General features: G+C 41.0%; 1 protein-coding gene across 2 annotated transcripts in view; it reads left to right on the top strand.

The window, feature by feature from the left end:
• Positions 1–21703, top strand: part of LOC133542060 (membrane-associated guanylate kinase, WW and PDZ domain-containing protein 3) — a 418319-nt gene that overhangs the window by 352051 nt on the left and 44565 nt on the right. For both annotated transcript variants that reach the window (XM_061885883.1, XM_061885890.1), the window contains exons 9-10: positions 7251–7442; positions 12268–12915. In XM_061885883.1, the coding sequence (XP_061741867.1) occupies positions 7251–7442; positions 12268–12915 (840 nt within the window). The remainder of the gene's footprint in view (positions 1–7250; positions 7443–12267; positions 12916–21703) is intronic.

Here is a 21703-nt window from a genome sequence, read left to right on the forward strand (position 1 = left end):
CTGCTCCTCCACATCTAGAGGAGCCAGATGAGGTGGTTTGGGCATTCGGTCAGGATGCCGCCCGAACATCTCTCTAGGGAGGTGTTTCGGGCACGTCCGACCAGTAGGACGCCACGGTGAAGACCCAGGACACGTTGGGAAGACTATTTCTGCCGGCTGGCCTGGGAAAGCCTCGGAATTCCCCGGAAATTGCTGGACGAAGTGGCTGGGGAGAGGAGAGTCTGGGCTTCCCTGCTTTGTCTGCTGTCCCCCGCGACACGAACTCGGATAAGCGTAAGAAGATGGACGGATGGATATATATTTTTATATATATATATATATATATATATATGTATATACATATATATATATATATATATATATATATATATATATATATATAATATATATATATATATATATATATATATATATGTATATATATATATATATATATATATATATATATATATATATATATATATATATATATATGTCTTAATTAGATTATCCAGAGAATAGTGCTCGATACCGTGGTAGAGCGCAATATATGTATGTGTGGGAAAAAAAATCACAAGACTACTTCATCTCTACAGAACTGTTTCATGAGGGGTTCCCTCAATCATCAGGAGATTATATATATATATATATATATATATATATATATATATATATATATATATATATATATATATATATATATATATATATAATCTCCTGATAGATATATATATATATATATATATATATATATATATATATAGACACACAAATATATATACATACATATATACACATATGTGTGTATGTATATATATACACATATATAATACAACATATACATAATACACACACTTATATGTATATATATATATATATATATATATATATATATATATATATATATATATATATATATCAATCAATCAATGTTTACTTATATAGCCGTAGTGTCTCAAAGGGCTGCACAAACCACTACGACATCCTCGGTAGGCCCATATAAGGGCAAGGAAAACTCACACCCAGTGGGACGTCGGTGACAATGATGACTATGAGAACCTTGGAGAGGAGGAAAGCAATGGATGTCGAGCGGGTCTAACATGATACTGTGAAAGTTCAATCCATAATGGATCCAACACAGTCGCAAGAGTCCAGTCCAAAGCGGATCCAACACAGCAGCGATAGTCCCGTTCACAGCGGAACCAGCAGGAAAACATCCCAAGCGGAGGCGGATCAGCAGCGCAGAGATGTCCCCAGCCGATCCACAGGCGAGCAGTACATGGCCACTGGATCGGACCGGACCCCCTCCACAAGGGAGAGTGGGACATAGGAGAAAAAGAAAAGAAACGGCAGATCAACTGGTCTAAAAAGGGAGTCTATTTAAAGGCTAGAGTAAACAAATGAGTTTTAAGGTGACACTTAAATGCTTCTACTGAGGTGGCATCTCAAACTTTTACCGGGAGGGCATTCCAGAGTACTGGAGCACGAAATGAAAACGCTCTATAGCCCGCAGATTTTTTCTGGGCTTTGGGAATCACTAATAAGCCGGAGTCCTTTGAACGCAGATTTCTTGCCGGGACATATGGTACAACACAATCGGCAAGATAGGATGGAGCTAGACCGTGTAGTATTTTATACGTAAGTAGTAAAACCTTAAAGTCACATCTTAAGTGCACAGGAAGCCAGTGCAGGTGAGCCAGTACAGGCGTAATGTGATCAAACTTTCTTGTTCTTGTCAAAAGTCTAGCAGGCGCATTTTGTACCAACTGTAATCTTTTAATGCTAGACATGGGGAGACCATGTCTAGACAATGCGTTTGGGCCTCCCAGGTCTGTCCGGCATCCTCCCCCACCATCGCAGCCAACTCACCACCAGGTGGTGATTGGTAGAAAGCTCCGCCCCTCTCTTTACCCAAGTGTCCAAAACATAAGGCCGCAAATCCGATGACACAACTACAAAGTCGATCATGGAACTGCGGCCTAGGGTGTCCTGGTGCCAAGTGCACATATGGACACCCTTATGTTTGAACATGGTGTTTGTTATGGACAAACTGTGACGAGCACAAAAGTCCAATAACAAAACACCACTCGGGTTCAGATCCGGGCAGCCATTCTTCCCAATCACGCCATCCATCCATCCATCCATCATCTTCCGCTTATCCGAGGTCGGGTCGCGGGGGCAGCAGCCTAAGCAGGGAAGCCCAGACTTCCCTATCTCCAGCCACTTCGTCTAGCCCAATCACGCCTCTCCAGGTTTCACTGTCGTTGCCAACATGAGCGTTGAAGTCTCCCAGTAGGACAAGGGAATCACCCGGGGGAGCACTTTCTAGTATTCCCTCGAGTGTTCCCAAAAAGGGTGGGTACTCTGAACTGTTGTTTGGTGCGTAAGCACAAACAACAGTCAGGACCCGTCCCCCCAACCGAAGGCGGAGGGAGGCTACCCTTTCGTCCACCGGGTTGAACTCCAACGTACAGGCTTTGAGCCGGGGGGAAAACAAAAATTGCCACCCCAGCCCGTCGCCTCTCACTGCCGGCAACGCCAGAGTGGAAGAGGGTCCAATCCCTCTCGAGAGAAGTGGTTCCAGAGCCCTTGCTGTGCGTCGAAGTGAGTCCGACTATATCCAGCCGGAATTTCTCGACTTCGCGCACTAGCTCAGGCTCTTCCCCCCCCCCAGTGACGTGACGTTCCACGTCCCAAGAGCTAGCTTCTGTAGCCGAGGATCGGACCGCCAAGTGCCATGCCTTCGGCTGCCGCCCAGCTCACATTGCACCCGACCTCTATGGCCCCTGCTATGAGTGGTGAGCCCATTGGAGGGGTGACCCACGTTGCCTCTTCGGGCTGTGCCCGGCCGAGCCCCATGGGAACAGGCCCAGCCACCAGGCGCTCGCCATCGTGCCCCACCTCCGGGCCTGGCTCCAGAGGGGGGCCCCGGTGACCCGCGTCCGGGCGAGGGAAATCTGGGTCCATGCTTTTTCTTCTTCATGAAGGTCTTCGAGCTGCTCTTTGTCTGATCCCTCACCTAGAACCTGTTTGCCTTGGGAGACCCTACCAGGGGGCTTTATGCCCCCGGACAACATAGCTCCTAGGATCATTGGGACACGCAAACCCCTCTACCACGATAAGGTTGCAGCTCAGAGAGGAGATATTTGTAGAAACAAACATACATATATGTATATACATATATATATGCATACATATATATGCATACATTTTTACGTATAAACTGTACATATATGTATACATATATGTATATACTATATATATATATGTATATATGTATATATATATATATATATATATGTATATACAAATATACATATATATAAAAACATTTTTATAGATTTGTTATTTTTTTAATCGATTATAAATTGTTGCAAATAGGAATTGCGATTTTTTCGAAAATCGATTATTTTTCGACGTCCCTACTCTTTCTACTTCTGTTGTTATTTGAACAGGGGTGCTTTGTTGAGCAGAAAGTATGCTGTTGAGATTTCATTAAACACTTTGCAGGTTTTGATTAAGACACGGACCGATTTGTCGTATTTGGTCATTCGGGCCTAAAAAAAAAAATAAGGATATCAGTTTCGGCCCGTATCGCCCAGCCCCACCACATACACTTGGACTATTTGTTTTTGTGCTACCGCTGACATTGTTTTGTTTTTCCCTCAGTCGAGTGACAACAAAAATGTAATCTATTATTAATGCTGAATGTTTGTTGTAAAGCTGCTATCTTGGCAACATAGTTGTTGTTGCACAGATACAGTCGCAGCAAAGTCTCCATTAAAGTCACTGGACATTTACGTGATCTATAAATGTATCAAACAAGAAAGCTGAGACACTATTTTGACCGACATGAGACCCCACTCCCTCCATTACCTGTCGTCCACCTCCGTCACACAGCCAAATTGCGGTTTACACAGAGGGGGAGGAAGCGCGGCAAATCCTAGCCCGGTTTATCAAGCAATTTGAATGTGATTATGCAAATGAGCGCAGCTTGATCCACGCAACAGTTTGTGGACATCTGGCGTCCGCGGCGGCTGCGATAAAACGCTCCTCACGTCTGCGCTGGATGTTTTTAACTGCTCATCCGTTTGATAGAATGAGAGCGCGCGCATTTAAATTCCTGGCACATGCCACGGGAACCTACGGAGCGCTCATAAACCCAAAGGACATGGGAAAGGGGAAACATATACGTGCGAATATTGGATGGAATTCAGTCACTCGGCTTGTTTACTTTCAGGGATACCTGCTCACGCCGTATATTGTTTATATCCTCGAGTCCTATTCAGGGTCACTGGTAAGCTGGAGCCTATTCCAGCTGACTTGAACTGAGAGGCCGAGTGCACCAAGGACCGATCGCGCAGAACCAGCATGCTGGGCCGGATCTACTGAGATCCAAATACCACATGTTAAATGATAAAATAGTGGGCGTGTTGCGTGTGATCTACTAAGACTGCGTGTACAAGAGCGTCATTAAAGAAATGCCAGCAGACACCAAAACATAAGATGTTTCAAATCATCTAGCAGCTATAAAATTATATTGCTGAATACTTTTTATTCCTGACAGTCTATGTCAGGAAAACTTTTTCTACTTGGAGCAGCACACTGAAAAATCAAAACATGCGGGGCCATTTTTAAAACCAATACAATAACGTTAACGTTGTGTATATATATATATGTATATATATATATATATATATATATATATATACACACACACACACACCTGTATATGTGTGAATATGTATATGTACATATGTATATACATGTATATGTACATATGTATGTATGTATATATATGTATGTATGTACATATATGTATGTATGTACATATATATGTATGTATAAATATATGTATGTATGTATGTACATATATGTATGTATGTACATATATGTATGTATGTACATATATGTATGTATATATGTATGTGTGTACATGTATGTATGTACATACATATATAAGTATGTATACATGTGTGTTTATATATACATATATATACTTATATATATATATACATATATGTGTGTACGTACATATACATGTGTATACATATAATGTGTGTGTGTATGTATATATATGTACATACATGTATGTATGTATATATGTACACTAACATATATATACATATATGTATGTACACTAACATATATATACATATATGTATGTACATATATATATGCACATATATGTATGTATGTATGCATATATGTATATGTACATACACATATATATGTATGTATATTCATCTATGTACATGTATATATGTATTTATGACTGGAGAAGGTGCGGATGAGGGGACAGGGCTGCTGAGCTAGCACTGAGCGCTGGGACGGAGAGGCTTCGCGGTGTCTTAGCTGGGTGAGCTGGTGTCGGACACCTCAGTTTTCTTCTACGTATCCTCACTCATCCATGCGGATTGGACACTGGCCGAGAGTGGAGTCGGCTGTCTTGGTTGCTTTGTTGGGTCTGCTCCTGTTTCTGGCCATGCTCCCTCCACCCCAGCGGAAGATGGCGTGGAACACTGCAGAGGCCACTACAGTGTATATGTTTCTTTTACTTTTTATTCATAGCTGTATGTAGAAGTGTCTGGTTGTATCTGCTGCTTTAATGTCTTTAATGTCCTCTGTGTTCTTTGATATTTGATGTTTCCCTCTTACACACATGTAAGAGGGATGTGTTCTATGAGTTGTTTTTTTTCCCTTGGCCTCAGTCTGCACCCCCTCTCCAGGTCCCAGGCCAAGACCGTTTTTTTATTTTTATTTTTTATTTTAATCTATTTGTTTTTCTTTTTTCTCCCATTACCCCCTCCCCCCTTCTTGTTTACCTGTATTTTTCATCTTTTTTGTAAGGGGCGCTGGAAGCCGGCAGACCCGTCAGCGATCCTGTTCTGTCTCCCTGTAATGTTTGTCTGATCTTGAATGGGATTGTGCTGAAAATTTTAATTTTCCTGAAGGAACTCTACTGACGGAATAAATAAAGTACTATCTAATCTATCTAATGTACACACACACACGTCTTCACACACACATATATATATATGTATATATATATATATATATATATATATATATATATATATATATATATATATATATGTATGTATGTATGTATGTACATATATATATGTATGTAGATGTATATACATATATGTATGTATGTACATATACACATATATGTGTGTATGTATGTTTATATATATACACACAACATGTGTATGTATATATACACACATGTATATGTATTTATGTATATGTACATATGTATGTATGTAAATATATATATATATATATATATATATATATATATATATATATACATATTAATGTATGTAGATATATCTTTACATTATGTCTGTACATATACACATGTATATGTATGTATGTATGTATACACACACATGTATGTATATTTTACACATATATATGTGTAGATATACACATATATATGTGCATGTATACATATGTATATATATGTGTATGTGTACATGTGTGTATATGTATGTGTGTGTGTGTGTGTGTGTATATGTGTGTGTGTGTGTGTCTGTGTGTGTGTGTATTAGTGTTGTAATGGTACACAAAATGTTCATGTTATTTATATATATATATATATATATATATATATATATATATATATATATATATATATATATATATATATATACACCACTTCATTTTGCTCCCTTTTAATTCATAATGTATTTGAATATTATGTTGATTGTTTTTTGTTGTTATTCAGATCTGTATTGAATGAAAAATAAATGGAAATGCACCTATTATAAAATATCAAACTTTTTGTTTGTTAAAATAAAAAATATACATATCTGCTTGACTCTTGATTTCAAAGCAAGGCATCCATCAAATTGTACACTATAAAAATAATGGATTGAACCTTTAAAATAATGATTAAAAAAAAATAGCAGCTGTTTTCCAAATTTTACTATAAAAAAAAAAAACAATAAGCCCGTTTATCCATTCACAGTAATATGCTGTAAAAAAAAAACATTTTTTTTTTTTTAAATTGTGTCGGCTGAGCTCTACGTTTTTTTACTACATATTTGTTTCCAGTGTATGTAAAACAATAATCAAATGCATTGTTAATTGAATCCCCGTACGCCATAGACTTTAGATTTAGCCTGCAGATTGTGTATTTTTTAACCAGAGGGCCACACAATCAATCAATCAAAGTGTATTTATATATTGTGCTGCACCTATCAATACTGCATCCTGCTTGATTATTGATTAGTCCACATTTAAATCCGTTCAATCTGCAGGTAAGAGCGGGCTACCAGCCTTCACCAGCGACCCGACCCAGCTGAAGGGCGACCTGTACCGCACGGCGCTGAAGAAGAGCGCCCAGGGTTTCGGCTTCACCATCATCGGAGGCGACCGCACCGACGAGTTCCTGCAAGTGAAGAACGTGTTCAGCGACGGTCCCGCGGCCCACGACAACAAAATGGCGTCGGGTGAGGAACGCCAAAGTTTACTGAAAACGGACTTTCAAGTCAGAGCTTTTCTTCTGGTCACTCACACTGTTGATGTTCCAAATCCTGCTCGTTACCACCAGTTTCACTTCTCAACCAATCTTCTTTTAAAAATCAAATGTTTTATTGTTATTGCTGCATGAGGTCTAATAATCGCCTTATAATCATTTCAGTCTAATAATCTTTCGGGTGTTTTGCCAGTTGATATATGTTGTCATGTGAGGAGGTAAGAACCGTATAAATATTAAAAAGTGTCTAAAATAGCTTGAGACTGGAAAACTTAATTTTTTTGCCAATATGAGCTCATTTGGAATTTGATGCCTGCAACATGTTTCAAAAAAGCTGGCACGATAGGCAAAAAAGACAGAAAGTTGAGGAATGCTCATCAAACACTTATTTGGAACATCACACAGGTGAACAGGCTTATTGGGAACAGGTGGGTGCCATGGTTGGGTACAAATGCTCAGTCATTCACAAACAAGGATGGAGCGAGGGTCACCATTTTGAACAAATGCATGAGCAAATTGTTAAACAGTTTAAGAACAACATTTCTCAACAAACTCTTTCAAGGGATTTAGGTATTTCACCATCTACGGTCCGTATTATCATCAAAAGGTTCAGAGTCTGGAGAAATCACTGCACGTGAGCAGCTAACCCAGTAACCTTCAATTCCTCAGGCAGAACTGCATCAAAAAGCGACATCAGTGTGTAAAGGATACCACCACATGGGCTCAGGAACGCTTAAAAAAAAAACACTTTCAATAACAGTATTTCGCTACATCTGTAGGGCAAGCTAAAACTTTACTATTCAAAGCCAAAGCCATTTATCAAAAACACCCAGAAACGCCGCCAACTTCGCTGGGCCCGAGCTCATCTAAGATGGACTGCTGCAAAGTGGAAAAGTGGTCTGACGAGTCCACCCGGATTGTTCGAGGCACAAAATTCGAAAGGCAGCATCTGTGATGGTATGGGGGTGTATTAGTGCCCAAGGCATGGGTAACTTACACATCTGTGAAGGCACCATTAATGCTGAAAGGTACATACAGGTTTTGGAGCAACATATGTTGCCATCCAAGCAACGTTATCATGGATGTCCCTGTTTATTTCAACAAGACAATGCCAAGCCACATGTTAGAGTGTTGTTATAAGAAAAGGCCATGTAACACAGTGGTAAAAATGCCTTTGTGACAACTTTTTTGCAATGTGTTGCTGCCAGTAAAGCCTAAGCTAAGGATTTTTGGCAAAAAAAATTACGTCTTTGTAGTCTATTCAATTGAATATAGGTTGAAAAGGATTTGCAAATCATTGTATTCTGTTTTTTATTTGCCATTTCCACAATGTGACAACTTCACTGGTTTTGTATATATATATATATATATATATATATATATATATATATATATTTATGTACACACATATATATATATATATATATATATATATATATATATATATATATATATATATATATATATATTTATGTACACACATATATATATATATATATATATATATATATATATATATATATATATATATATATATATATATATATATATATATATATATATGTATGTGTGTGTGTGTATATACAAACCCCGTTTCCATATGTGTTGGGAAATTGTGTTAGATGTAAATATGAACGGAATACAATGATTTGCAAATCCTTTTCAACCCATATTCAATTGAATGCACTACAAAGACAAGATATTTTATGTTAAAATTCATAAACTTTTTCTTTCTTGTAAATAATGATTAACTTAGAATTTCATGGCTGCAACACGTGCCAAACTAGTTGGGAAAGGTCATGTTCACCACTGTGTTATGTCACATTTTCTTTTAACAACACTCAATAAATGTTTGGGAACTGAGGAATTTAATTGTTGAAGCTTTGAAAGTGGAATTCTTTACCATTCTTGCTTGATGTACAGCTTAAATTCTTCAACTGTCCTGGGTCTTGTTGTTGTATTTTACGCTTCATAATGCGCCACACATTTTAGATGGGGGACATGTCTGGACTGCAGGCGGGCCAGGAAAGTATCCGCACTCTTTTACTACGAAGCCACGCTGTTGTAACATGTGGCTTGGCATTGTTTTGCTGAAATAAGATAGGGGTGTCCATGATAATGTTGCTTGGATGACAACATATGTTGTTCCAAAACCTGTATGGACCATTTTGCATTAATGGTGCCTTCACAGATGTATAAGTTACCCATGCCTTGGGCACTAATACACCCCCATACAATCACAGATGCTGGCTTTTCAACTTTGCGCCTACAACAATCCGGATGGTTATTTTCCTCTTTGTTCCAGAGGACACCACGTCCACAGTTTCCAAATATAATTTGAAATGTGGACTTGTCAGACCACAGAACACTTTTCCAATTTGCATCAGTCCATCCTAGGTGAGCTTGGGCCCAGCAAAGCCGGCGGCGTTGCTCTGTGTTGTTGATAAATGGCATTCGCTTTGCATAGAAGAGTTTTAACTTGCATTTACAGATGTAGCGACCAACTATAGTTACTGGCAGAGGTTTTCTGAAGTGTTCCTGAGCCCATGTGGTGATATCCTTTACAGAATGATGTCGGTTTTTGATGCAGTACCACCTGAGAGATCAACGGTCCGTAATATCATCCCTTACGTGCAGGGATTTCTCCAGATTTTCTGAACCTTTTGATAATTTTACGGACCGTAGATGGTAAAATCCCTAAATTCCTTGCAATAGCTCGTTGAGAAATGTTGTTCTAAAACTGTTCAACAATTTGCTTACAAATTGGTGACCCTCGCCCCATCCTTGTTTGTGAATTACTTAGCATTTCATGGAAGCTGCTTTTATACCCAATCATGGCACCCACCTGTTTCCAAATAGCCTGCACACCAGCGGGATGTTCCAAATAGGTGTTTGATGAGCATTCCTCAACTTTATCAGTATTTATTGCCTCCTCTCCCAACTTCTTTTTCACGTGTTGCTGGCATCAAATTTTAAAGTTAATGATTGTTTGCAAAAGAAAAAATGTTTATCGGTTTTAACATCAAATATGTTGTCTTTGTAGCATATTCAACTGAATATGGGTTGAAAATGATTTGCAAATCATTGTATTCCGTTTCTATTTACATCTAACACAATTTCCCAACTCATATGGAAACAGGGTTTATATATATATATATATATATATATATATATATATATATATATATATATACATATATATATATATATATATACATATATGTATATATACATATATGTATATATATATACATACATATATGTATACATGTGAATATATATATATATATATATATATATATATATATATATTTATGTACATATACTTGTATATATATGTATATTTATGTACATATATAAGTATATATATGTACATATATGCTTCCCACTGCTTCCCTCACCTCCCAGGGGGTGAACAAGGGGATGGGTCAAATGCAGAGGACAAATTCCGCCACACCTAGCGTGTGTGAGACAATCATTGTTTTTTTTTATCATCTGTTTAAAGACAATGTTTGGAATCAATTAAGGTTTGTAAATGAATATTACTGTGTAAATAACTCATTCACAACGTGTACACCTCTGCGGCTTATAGTGCGGTGCAGCATATGTATAAAAAAATGTTATTTTTTCTATAATTTAGTGGCTGTATCTGGAAAATATGGTAATCGGAGCAACAGAATTCAAATCAAAGTATTTTTCTAATTGAATCAATAAGGTAATCATTGCAGCCCTAGTCCGAAGTAGAAAATGTGTTTACACATTTTGAGCAACATTGCTAGAGTGTTCCTTTTTCCTCGGTCTTCCAGTGATTGTTGTTCAAATAAAATACCGATTTTGAACAGAGCTGAGGTCAGAGACCCACCCAGGGAAATAAATCCCTCCCTTACTGTATAAATATTATTTGAAAATCCAAATATTTTAGCATTTTAGCAGACACATTAGGTATATTTACACAAAATATCGGTATCGCAGGGACCAGCCTGAAATTTGACTTGGTATCAGATTGGAAAGAAAATCAGTGGTATTGTACATCACCACTGGATAGCAGCAGGCTAAATATGCACTTTTTACCCAACACATCTGCCATTAAGTCATCAAACCTCACCTCTAAGTATTTGCACAACATTTTGAAACAAGGAGAGACGAGAAGAGGTGACGGAAGAAAGATAAAAATATTACAGTGGTGAGTTCAAGGACTTTAGATTAAAGTTAGAAACAAAGGCATCACTAGTTTTTAAAGTGGGTCTATGACGATGGCTTCTGTTTTGTTTTATCAGCCGTTTTACTGCCGTGTTAAGGTATGTAAATAAATATTTCTGTGTAAATAACTTATTTCAGAACGTGTATACCTGTGGTTTATAGTCCTGTGCGGTTTATATATGGAAAAAGTATTATTTATTTCGAAAATTTAGTGGCTGTGTCTTATATACATGTGCGCTCTATAATTAGTAAAATAGGGTAACAGAATTGGAATCAAAGCGTTTTTTTCTAATTGAATGAATGAAGCCCCAATCGAAAGTAGGAACTGTATGAACACATGTTGAGTAACATTTCTAGAATGTTCCTTATTCCTTCGTCTTCCAGTGATTATTGTTCAAATAAACTACCGATTTTGAACAGAGCTGAGGTAAGAATTCATAGTTTTGACTTAACAATATGGCCTTGCAATGGCTCGTGCGTGAAGAGGAGTGTGCTGAGGCGAGACGGAGACATGGAATCTTTGAAAGGAAGAATCCTGACAACGGAAGAACCTTGATCAAACTCCGCCTGATATCAGTTTTTCTTTCATTCCCTATTAGGTGACTTGATTGTGGAGATTAACGGGCTTTGCGTTCTGGGAAAGACTCACCCGGAGGTGGTGCAGATGTTCCAGTCCATCCCCATCAACCAGTATGTGGACATGGTCCTCTGCCGCGGCTACCCGCTTCCCCCGGATGTGGACCTGGACAGCGACGACCCTCTGCCGCTTCCCCCTCTGCCGCCATCCAACCAGCCCCAGCAGGCTTTGCATGGAGGCGAGGTGGTGACCGCCGTGCCGCTCATCAACGGACAGCCGCTGCTCGTCAAGGGCGACGTCCTCCACGGCTCCTCGCAGGAGCTCCACTACGTCACCACGGACTCCAGCGGCCGGCCGGTGGTCGCCACCTTGTCCAACGGGCGGCAGGGCGAGCTGGGGGAATCGGCCGTCGGGATGCTGCAACCTGAGCTGGTGAGCGTGCCGCTGAGCAAGGGCCCCGGAGGCTTCGGCTTCGCCATCGCCGACTGTCCGCTGGGCCAGAAGGTGAAGATGATCCTTGACGCCCAGTGGTGCCGCGGCCTTCAGAAGGGAGACGTCATCAAGGAGATCAACAGGCAGAACGTGCAGACGCTGAGCCACGCCCAGGTGGTGGACATTCTCAAAGACTTCCCCGTGGGGAGCGAGGTCCACGTGCTGGTGCTGCGTGGAGGTAAGATCTCATCCATTCCTATTGCCCAATACAGCTTACACAGTGTTTCTTAACCATAGGGCGGACGGATCTTTATTGTCTACGGAATTACATTTTTAGCACAAACCCGTTCAAGATTAGACATTGCACAGGGTAACAGAACAAGAACGCTGATGGGTTGCCACATATGTCGCCTCGTAAAGAAGGTCAGAAAAAGGTAAAAAATAAAGTCGATTTCAGACTGGGCTCCTATTGGGGGAGGGGCTCAGTCTGGAGTGAAAGTCCGCCGTGGGTCCGGCAACAACGGTTCCGTCAAGAAAGGCAGTTTTCCCTTAAAACCGGAGATCTTGTCAATTTTGTTGGGAGGGCAGTTATCACTTCCATTGTTTCGATTTTAGAGAGCAGTGCAAGAAGAGGCAACAGGACAGCAGAAAGACAAGGGAGATGGAAATAGTTTTTCAGCCATATGCTGCAGCATTACTCGCTGCTGACCCGTCTCAGCTCGGGATGGTTTCCTGCTGGCCCCACTATGGACTGGACTCTCACTATTATGTTAGATCCACTATGGACTGGACTCTCACACTATTATGTTAGATCCACTATGGACTGGACTCTCACACTATTATGTTAAATCCACTATGGACTGGACTCTCACAATTTTATGTTAGATCCAGTATTGACTGGACTCTCACAATATTATGTTAGATCCACTATGGACTGGACTATCACTATTATGTTAGATCCACCTTGGACTGGACTCTCACAAAAACATAAGCTAAAATGAAGAATTAAATGAAAAGTATTTATTATTCTTTACAATAAAAAAAATAAAAAAATACTTGAACATTGATTTAAATTGTCAGGAGAGAAAAGGAAGGAATTTGAAAGGTAAAAAGGTATATGTGTTTAAAAATCCTAATACCATTTTTAAGGTTGTATTTTTTGTCTAAAACTGTCTTTGTAAAAGTTATAAGAAGCAAAGTAAAAAAATTAATGAATTTATTTAAACAAGTAAAGACCAAGTCTTTAAAATATTTTCTTGGATTTTCAAATTCTATTTGAGTTTTGTCTCTCTTAGAATTAAAAATGTCGAGCAAAGCGAGACCACCTTGCTAGTAAATAAATACAATTTAATAAATAGAGGCAGCTCACCCACATCTGCGGTCCTCTCAAAGGTTTCTTATAGTCATTTACATTGACATCCCACTGAGTTGTGAGTTTTTCCTTGCCCTTTTGTGGGCTCTGAACCGAGGATGTTGTTGTAGCTTGTGCAGCCCTTTGAGACACTCTTGATTTAGGGCTATATAAATAAACATTGATTGATGAGTTGCAATACCCCTTTTCACCACTTTTGGCAGTAATGACAATATCAAACAAGAAGTCTGGAGCTAAAGTCATAAAGAGGTCAACGTGCTTGTGCAACATGGAGGTCAAATCTCATTCACTCGCATTGCCCAATACTGTGGTGTTTCTTAACCATAGGAGTCAATTAATCAGTTAATGATTTTTTTCCCATTGTCAAATGGATGGATGGATGGATTATTATTGTTGTTGCACAAGTACTACGGAATTTCATGTTCTGCGCAAACCCGTCCAATATTAGACGGAAGAACCTTGATCAAACAAGATAACAGAACAGGAACGCGGATGGGTCGGAAAAAGGTTAACGAATACATTTTTAAAAAGTCGCTTTCAGACTGGGCTCCTATTGGGGGAGGGGCCCAGTCTGGAGTGAAAGTCCGCCAAATGTCCAGCAACAACGGTCCCGTCAAGACAGGCCAGTTCCCCCCCAAACCTGAGATCTCGTCAATTTTGTTGAGAGGACAGTTGATCACTTCCATTGTTTCGAGAGGCAACAGGACAGCAGAGACGAACGAGGGACAGTGAAAGATCAGGGGCCAAAGTTTGAGAGGGCATATTGATATTTTTTCTCTGTGAGCGCTTTGAGTATATAACAATAGAAAAGCGCGATATAAATCTAATCCATTATTATTATTATTATTATTATTAAAATAACAGAGCTGATTTGACTTGGTGTGTGTAATGTGTTTGAGAAAATGGCGGATTGCTTCCCATTGTAACGTCATGGGTGAAAGGTCATCGCTCCGACAGCGAACAATTGAAAGGCGTTTAAATCGCCAAATTCACCCTTTTAGAGTTCGAAAATCGGTTAAAAAAACATGGTCTTTTTTCTGCAACATCAAGGTATATATTGACGCTTACATAGGTCTGGTGATAATGTTCCCCTTTAACAACACTCAATAAACGTTTGGGAACTGAGGAAACTAATTGTTGAAGTTTTGAAAGTGGAATTCTTTACCATTCTTGCTTGATGTACAGCTTAAGTTGTTCAACAGTCCAGGGTCTTGTTGTCGTATTTTACGCTTCATAATATGCCACACATTTTCGATGGGACACATGTCTGGACTACAGGCGGGCCAGGAAAGTACCCGCACTCTTTTACTACGAAGCCACGCTGTTGTAACACGTGACTTAAATAAATAATTAATGACTCTCGCGGCTGTGTTGGATCCATTATGGATTGAACTTTCACAGTATCATGTTAGACCCGCTCGACATCCATTGCTTTCGTCCTCTCCAAGGTTCTCATAGTCATCATTGTCACCGACGTCCCACTGGGTGTGAGTTCTCCTTGCCCTTATGTGGGCCTACCGAGGATGTCGTAGTGGTTTGTGTTGTGGTTTGTGCAGCCCTTTGAGACACTGGTGATTTAGGGCTATATAAGTAAACATTGATTGATTGATTGATAAATGGGTTGTACTTGTGTAGCGTTTTTCTACCTTCAAAGTACTCAAAGCGCTTTGACACTAGTTCCACATTTACCCATTCACACACACATTCACACACTGATGGAGGGAGCTGCCATGCAAGGCGCTAATCAGAAGCAAGGGTGACGTGTCTTGCTCAGGACACAAAGGACGTGACGAGGTTGGTACTAGGTGGGGATTCAACCAGGGACCCTCGGGTGTGCGCACGGCCACTCTCCCACTTGCGCCACGCCGTCCCTTGGCATTGGATTGCTGAAATAAGCAGGGGCGTCCATGATAACGTTGCTTGGATGACAACATATGTTGCTCCAAAACCTGTATGGACCATTCAGCATTAATGGTGCCTTCACACATGTGTAAGTTACCCATGCCTTGGGCACTAAAACACCCCCTACCAACACCGATGCTGGCTTTTGAACTTTGTGCCTATAACAATCCGGATGGTTATTTTCCTCTTTGTTCCGGAGGACACCACGTCCACAGTTTCCAAATATAGTTTGAAATGTGGACTCGTCAGACCACAAAACACTTTTCCACTTTGCATCAGTCCATCTTAGATGAACTCGGGCACAGCGAAGCCGGTGGCGTTCTTTGGTGTTGTTGATAAATGACTTTTGTTTTGTATAGTAGAGTTTTAACTTGCACTTACAGATGTAGCAACCAACTGTAGTTACTGAAAGTGGATTAATGAAGTGTTCCTGAGCCCATGTGGTGATATTCTTTACACACTGATGTCGGTTTTTGATGCAGTACCGCCTGAGGGTTCAAATGTCCGTAATATCATCGCTTAGTGGAGTGATTTCTCTAGATTCTCTGAACCTTTTGATGATTTTACGGACCGTAGATGGTAAAATCCCTAAATTCCTTGCAATAGCTCGTTGAGAAATGTTGTTCTAAAACTGTCCGCCAATTTGCTTACAAATTGGTGACCCTCGCCCCATCTTTGTTTGTGAATTACTTAGGATTTTATGGAAGCTGCTTTTATACCCAATCATGGCCCCCGCCTGTTCCCAATTAGCCTGCACACCTGTGGGATGTTCCAAATAAGTGTTTGATGAGCATTCCTCAACTTTATCAGTATTGATTCCCGGGCGAGGCACCGCTGCCGCCCACTGCTCCCCTCACTTCTCAGGGGCTGATCAAGGGTTATGGGTCAAATGCAGAGAATTATTTTGCCACACCTAGTATATATGTGACAATCATTGATACTTTAACTTTAATTTATTGCCACCTTTCCCAACTTCTTTGTCACGTGTTGCTGGGATAAATTTCTAAAGTTAATGATTATTTGCAAAAAAAAAAATATTTATCAGTTTTAACATCAAACATGTTGTCTTTGTAGCATATTCAACTGAATATGGGTTGAAAATGATTTGTAAATCATTGTATTTCGTTTATATTTACATCTAACACAATTTCCCAACTCATACGGAAACGGGGTTTGTACATTTTTAGTGTGTTTTAGGATGGTAACAGACATTTTTAGTGTGTTTTTAGATGGCAACTTTTTAGTGTTTCTAAAAGTGTATTAGTGTATCACGCTAACGACCTTTACGACTACTCCGTCAGGGTGTAATGCGCCGCTACAACTCGGACCGCTGAAATTACATAAGCGAGGGGGTGGGCTGCGTTCCAAAACGGCGGGGGGGAGGAGTCGCTGGCATCCAAGAGCCGGAGGGATTCTCTGCTCGAGAGTAGATGAACCCCCGGACTGGCATTGACAGGGGTCTCCTCTCACGGACACCCATGATGCACTGCATGATCTCCACACCACACATCCACCCAGACCCCAGTCAGGCTCAATTAACCCCTCATCACGCCAAGTGTTTGTCCGGCCCTGCAGGTCCCCGGGGGCCCCAGAGAGCTGTTTGTTAATGGAGTTAATGCAAGGGAAAGGGGGGGGGGGCTCGTGCTGTGTGAGACAATCTGCTGGGAGAAACCATCTGAGTGCTGGAGATGGAGCCCGGAGGCGTACAAGCAGAGGCAGAGTGAATTATCGGTCACTGAATAATAACATCCGCACTAATGCGTGCGGCCGGCCATCTTGTTAGCGGCCCCGCTTGAACCGCGTCCTGTTTTCAAACCACGACCTCCTCGTCCATGTTTGATCACGTGTGTGCTCACAGGGCCTCTCTCTCGCGCTCGCTCTCGCTCGACTGTTGGGCTGCAGCACCCTCTGGTGGATCCATTAGTACATACTTGCCAACCTTGAGACCTCCAAATGTTGTGTGTGCAGTTGTGCACTGAGCTCCAAAACCCATGGATAATATTGTAGCGTCCCGGAAGAGTTAGTGCTGCAAGGGGTTCGGGGTATTGTGTCACGGTGCGGATGTTCTCCCGAAATGTGTTTGTCATTCTTGTTTGGTGTGGGTTGACAGTGTGCCGCATATTTGTAACACTTTTTTTTTTTTTTATAAATGGTTGATTTATATAGGCTAGTAAGGTAAAGTGTTGTACCTGACAAGTGTTGGCTACGTTGCTTCTACAGCCTTCATCAGAGGTGTCACATGATGTTAGCGTGACGTTGTCTGTGACGTGTTATATGGATTGTACCATCCCACCTGAAGTGGTTGGATGGCGGTGTCTCCTGGTGTGCGCCGGGGGTAGGGAGGTGCGCCCCTTGTCGTTTGGATGTCTAACAAACGGCCGGGGGCGGCCCTGCAGGACTGTGTCCCAGGTGTGAAATAGTTGGTATGCTCCTTCATCCCTGTTGACAGTCTTTGGGGCCCGCTTGTCAGGTACAACACTTTACCTTACTAGTCTTTATAAATCAACCAACTGGGGGCGGCATGGCGTAGTGGTTAGAGTGGCCGTGCCAGAAACCTGAGGGTTGCAGGTTTGCTTCCCACCTATTGACATCCAAAATCGCTGCCGTTGTGTCCTTGGGCAGAACACTTCACCCTTGCCCCCGGTGCCGCCCACACTGGTGAATGAATGATTGGTGGTGGTCGGAGGTGCCGTAGGCGCTAACTGGCAGCCACGCTTCCGTCAGTCTACCCCAGGGCAGCTGTGGCTACATATGCAGCTTACCACCACCAGGTGTGAATGAATGATGTGAGCGCTTTTGAGTATCTAACAATAGAAAAGCGCGATATAAATCGAATCCATTATTATTATTATAACCATTTACAAATACACGTCAGTGGGCTAAATGAACCTCTTCAACATATTTGTAACAGTGTTAAAAGTTGTTTATACGGCCACCCTCAGTGTGACATGTATGGCTGTTGACCAAGTATGCCTTGCATTCACTTGTGTGTATTTGTTTGAAATCATCATTAAACCAGTTAAAAGATCACACAAAGTGTCAGCATTTCTTGACATCTTCGAATAAAGACCGTTGTTAAACCCGTCCAACGCCACATCATCATGTGACTGTGCCGGCTTGCTGTTTATATGGAGAAAAAGCGGACGCCTGGACAGCATGCGGCTGTTAAGGGGTAAAGGTTTCAGGTGAGAGAGGATGCTAAAGGTAGTAAAGACACACCCCCAATATTTTTGTCTGGTTGGAAATCGGGAGAAATTTGGGAGAATGGTTGCCCCGGTAGATTTTCGGGAGGGGCACTGAAATCCGGGAGTCTCCCAGGAAAATCAGGAGGGTTGGCAAGTATGCTCTACTATGAATTATAAACTGATAAGGATGGGTCCATCCACCCTTCTCTTACCTGTCGTGTGCTGGCTGTGGCAATGTTGACACAAATGATCCTCTCGCTGCTATTGTTAACGTAAGTTTTAATTCCCTGTTCGCAGCTGTTTACTTTCTGCCATCTACACTTCTATAACTTTACTGAGCACTTATCTCTTGGTGTTGGTTCAAGCTATCTTAGCGGCTAGCTTAGCTGTTAGCTTGGCTACTCCTGGCATGCTAATAGCTAAGCTTGATTGACTGAAACTTTTATTAGTAGATTGCACAATACAGTACATATTATGGACAATTGACCACTAACTGGTAACACCCGAACAAGTTTTTCGACTTGTTTAAGTCGGGGTCCACGTTAATCAATTCATGGTACAAATATATACTATCAGCATAATACAGTCATTTCACAAGTTAATCATCAGAGTATATATACATTGAATAATTTACTTTATTTACAATCCAGGGGTTGGGATGTGGAGGGGATTGGAGCGGAGGGGGTTAAGCTCGGTTGATATCAGCATCAACAATAATATCATCTGAGAAATGGACATTGAAACAGTGTAGGTCTGACTTGGTAGGATATGTACATCGAGAAGTGAACATAGTGAGCTCAGAAAACTTAAAAACAAGTATATACATATGATTATTTACGTTTGATTATTTACATTTGATTATCTACAATCCGGTGAGGTGGGATGTGGAGGGGGGAGGGTATTAGTCTAGGGTTGTAGTTGCCTCAAGGTGTTCTTTTAGTGTGATTTTGAAGGAGGATAGAGATGCACTTTCTTTAACACCGGTTGGGAGTTCATTCCATATTGATGTGGCATTGAAGGAGAATGAGTTAAGACCTTTGTTAGATCGGAATTAAGGTTTGTAGAGCTCCCCCTGGTGTTGTGGTTATGGCGGTCATTTACGGTATGGAAGTAGTTTGACATGTACTTCGGTATCAAGGGGTGTAGCGAATTTTATATACTAGGCTCAGTGCAAGTTTTTTTACTCTGTCCTCCACCCTGAGCCAGCCCACTTTGGAGAAGTGGGTAGCAGTGAGGTGTGAACTGGGGTTGGAGGTCTAGAAGTAAAGTGACTAGCTTGTTCTGGGATGTTTGGAGTCTAGATTTGAGGGTTTTGGAGGTGCTGGGGTACCAGGAGGTGCATGCTTAATCGGAAAAGGGTTAAATGAATGTTCCCGCTAGAATCTTCAAGGTGCTTTTGTTGACCAGAGAGGAGATTCTGTAGAGAAATCTCGTTCGTTGGTTGACCTTTTTGATTCCCTTGGTTGCCATTTTATCACAGGAAAGCTTAGCCTCTAGAATGTAACCTAGGTATGTGATCTCATCTTTCCCGGTGATAACAATGTCACCCACTTTAATAGTGAAGTCACTGACTTTCTTAAGGTTGATGTGGGACTCAAATAGGATGGATACCGTTTTACCTAAGTGTATGAAAAGTTTAATGTGAGCGAGCCAGGTGCAAATACTACAGAGTTCAGCCCTGAGGATTTTTTCCACCTGTGACTTGTCCTTGTACCGGATACCAGCAGGGCCGAGTCATCCGCAAACAGGAACAATTCACAGTCGCATGCTGATGACATGTCATTTACGTATATTAGGAACAGTAAAGGCCCTAATATACTGCCTTGGGGGACTCCACAGCTTACTGAGAGGGGAGGGGGGGCACGGTGCCGTTCACCTCTACCACTTGTTTCCTCCCATCCAAGTAAGATTGCATCCAGCTCGATGAGGTTTTATCAAATCCGCGGCTAGCTTTACCTACAGTTTTAGCCAGAGGAGATCGGCCTTAAAAGGCATGTGGGGAAAATATGGGGTAAGTGGGACGATGTGCTGATTTTTTTATGCCATTTGAACGTACATCAAAAATTGTCTAAGACAGGGCTGTCGAAGGTATGGTCCGTGGGCAGAGTCGGGCCCGCCAACAGGTTTTCCTCCGGCCTACGAGATGAGTTTGATAAGTATAAAAATGAGCTGGAATTATTGAATGAAAGAAACTGCCAGAGGTGGGACCAAGTCATTGTTTTGCAAGTCATAAGTCAGTCTCAAGTTTTTGTCCACATGTGCCGAGTCAAGTCAAGAACATAACAATGATCAGAGTTGTACTTTCTAGATGTCAGGGCCCTATGCAATATGTACCCATATTCTTAATATAGTATACATTTTAACTTACCTTTTTTTTTTACTATGTTCTTTTGTAGGTGGGTAAAAACGTGGTGCTGCTGACCGCCGTCTAACATTACGTTACTGTGTGTGTTCCATGGACTAAAGTAACGTTATATATAGGTACCTCATGCAACCCCGCTTAAAAAATATCACTTGACAAATTCGTATGAATAAGGTAGCGAACCGCAGTGGACGCAACAGATTGA

This window comes from Nerophis ophidion, linkage group LG02, assembly GCF_033978795.1.
Source record: "Nerophis ophidion isolate RoL-2023_Sa linkage group LG02, RoL_Noph_v1.0, whole genome shotgun sequence".
Taxonomy (NCBI): domain Eukaryota; kingdom Metazoa; phylum Chordata; class Actinopteri; order Syngnathiformes; family Syngnathidae; genus Nerophis; species Nerophis ophidion.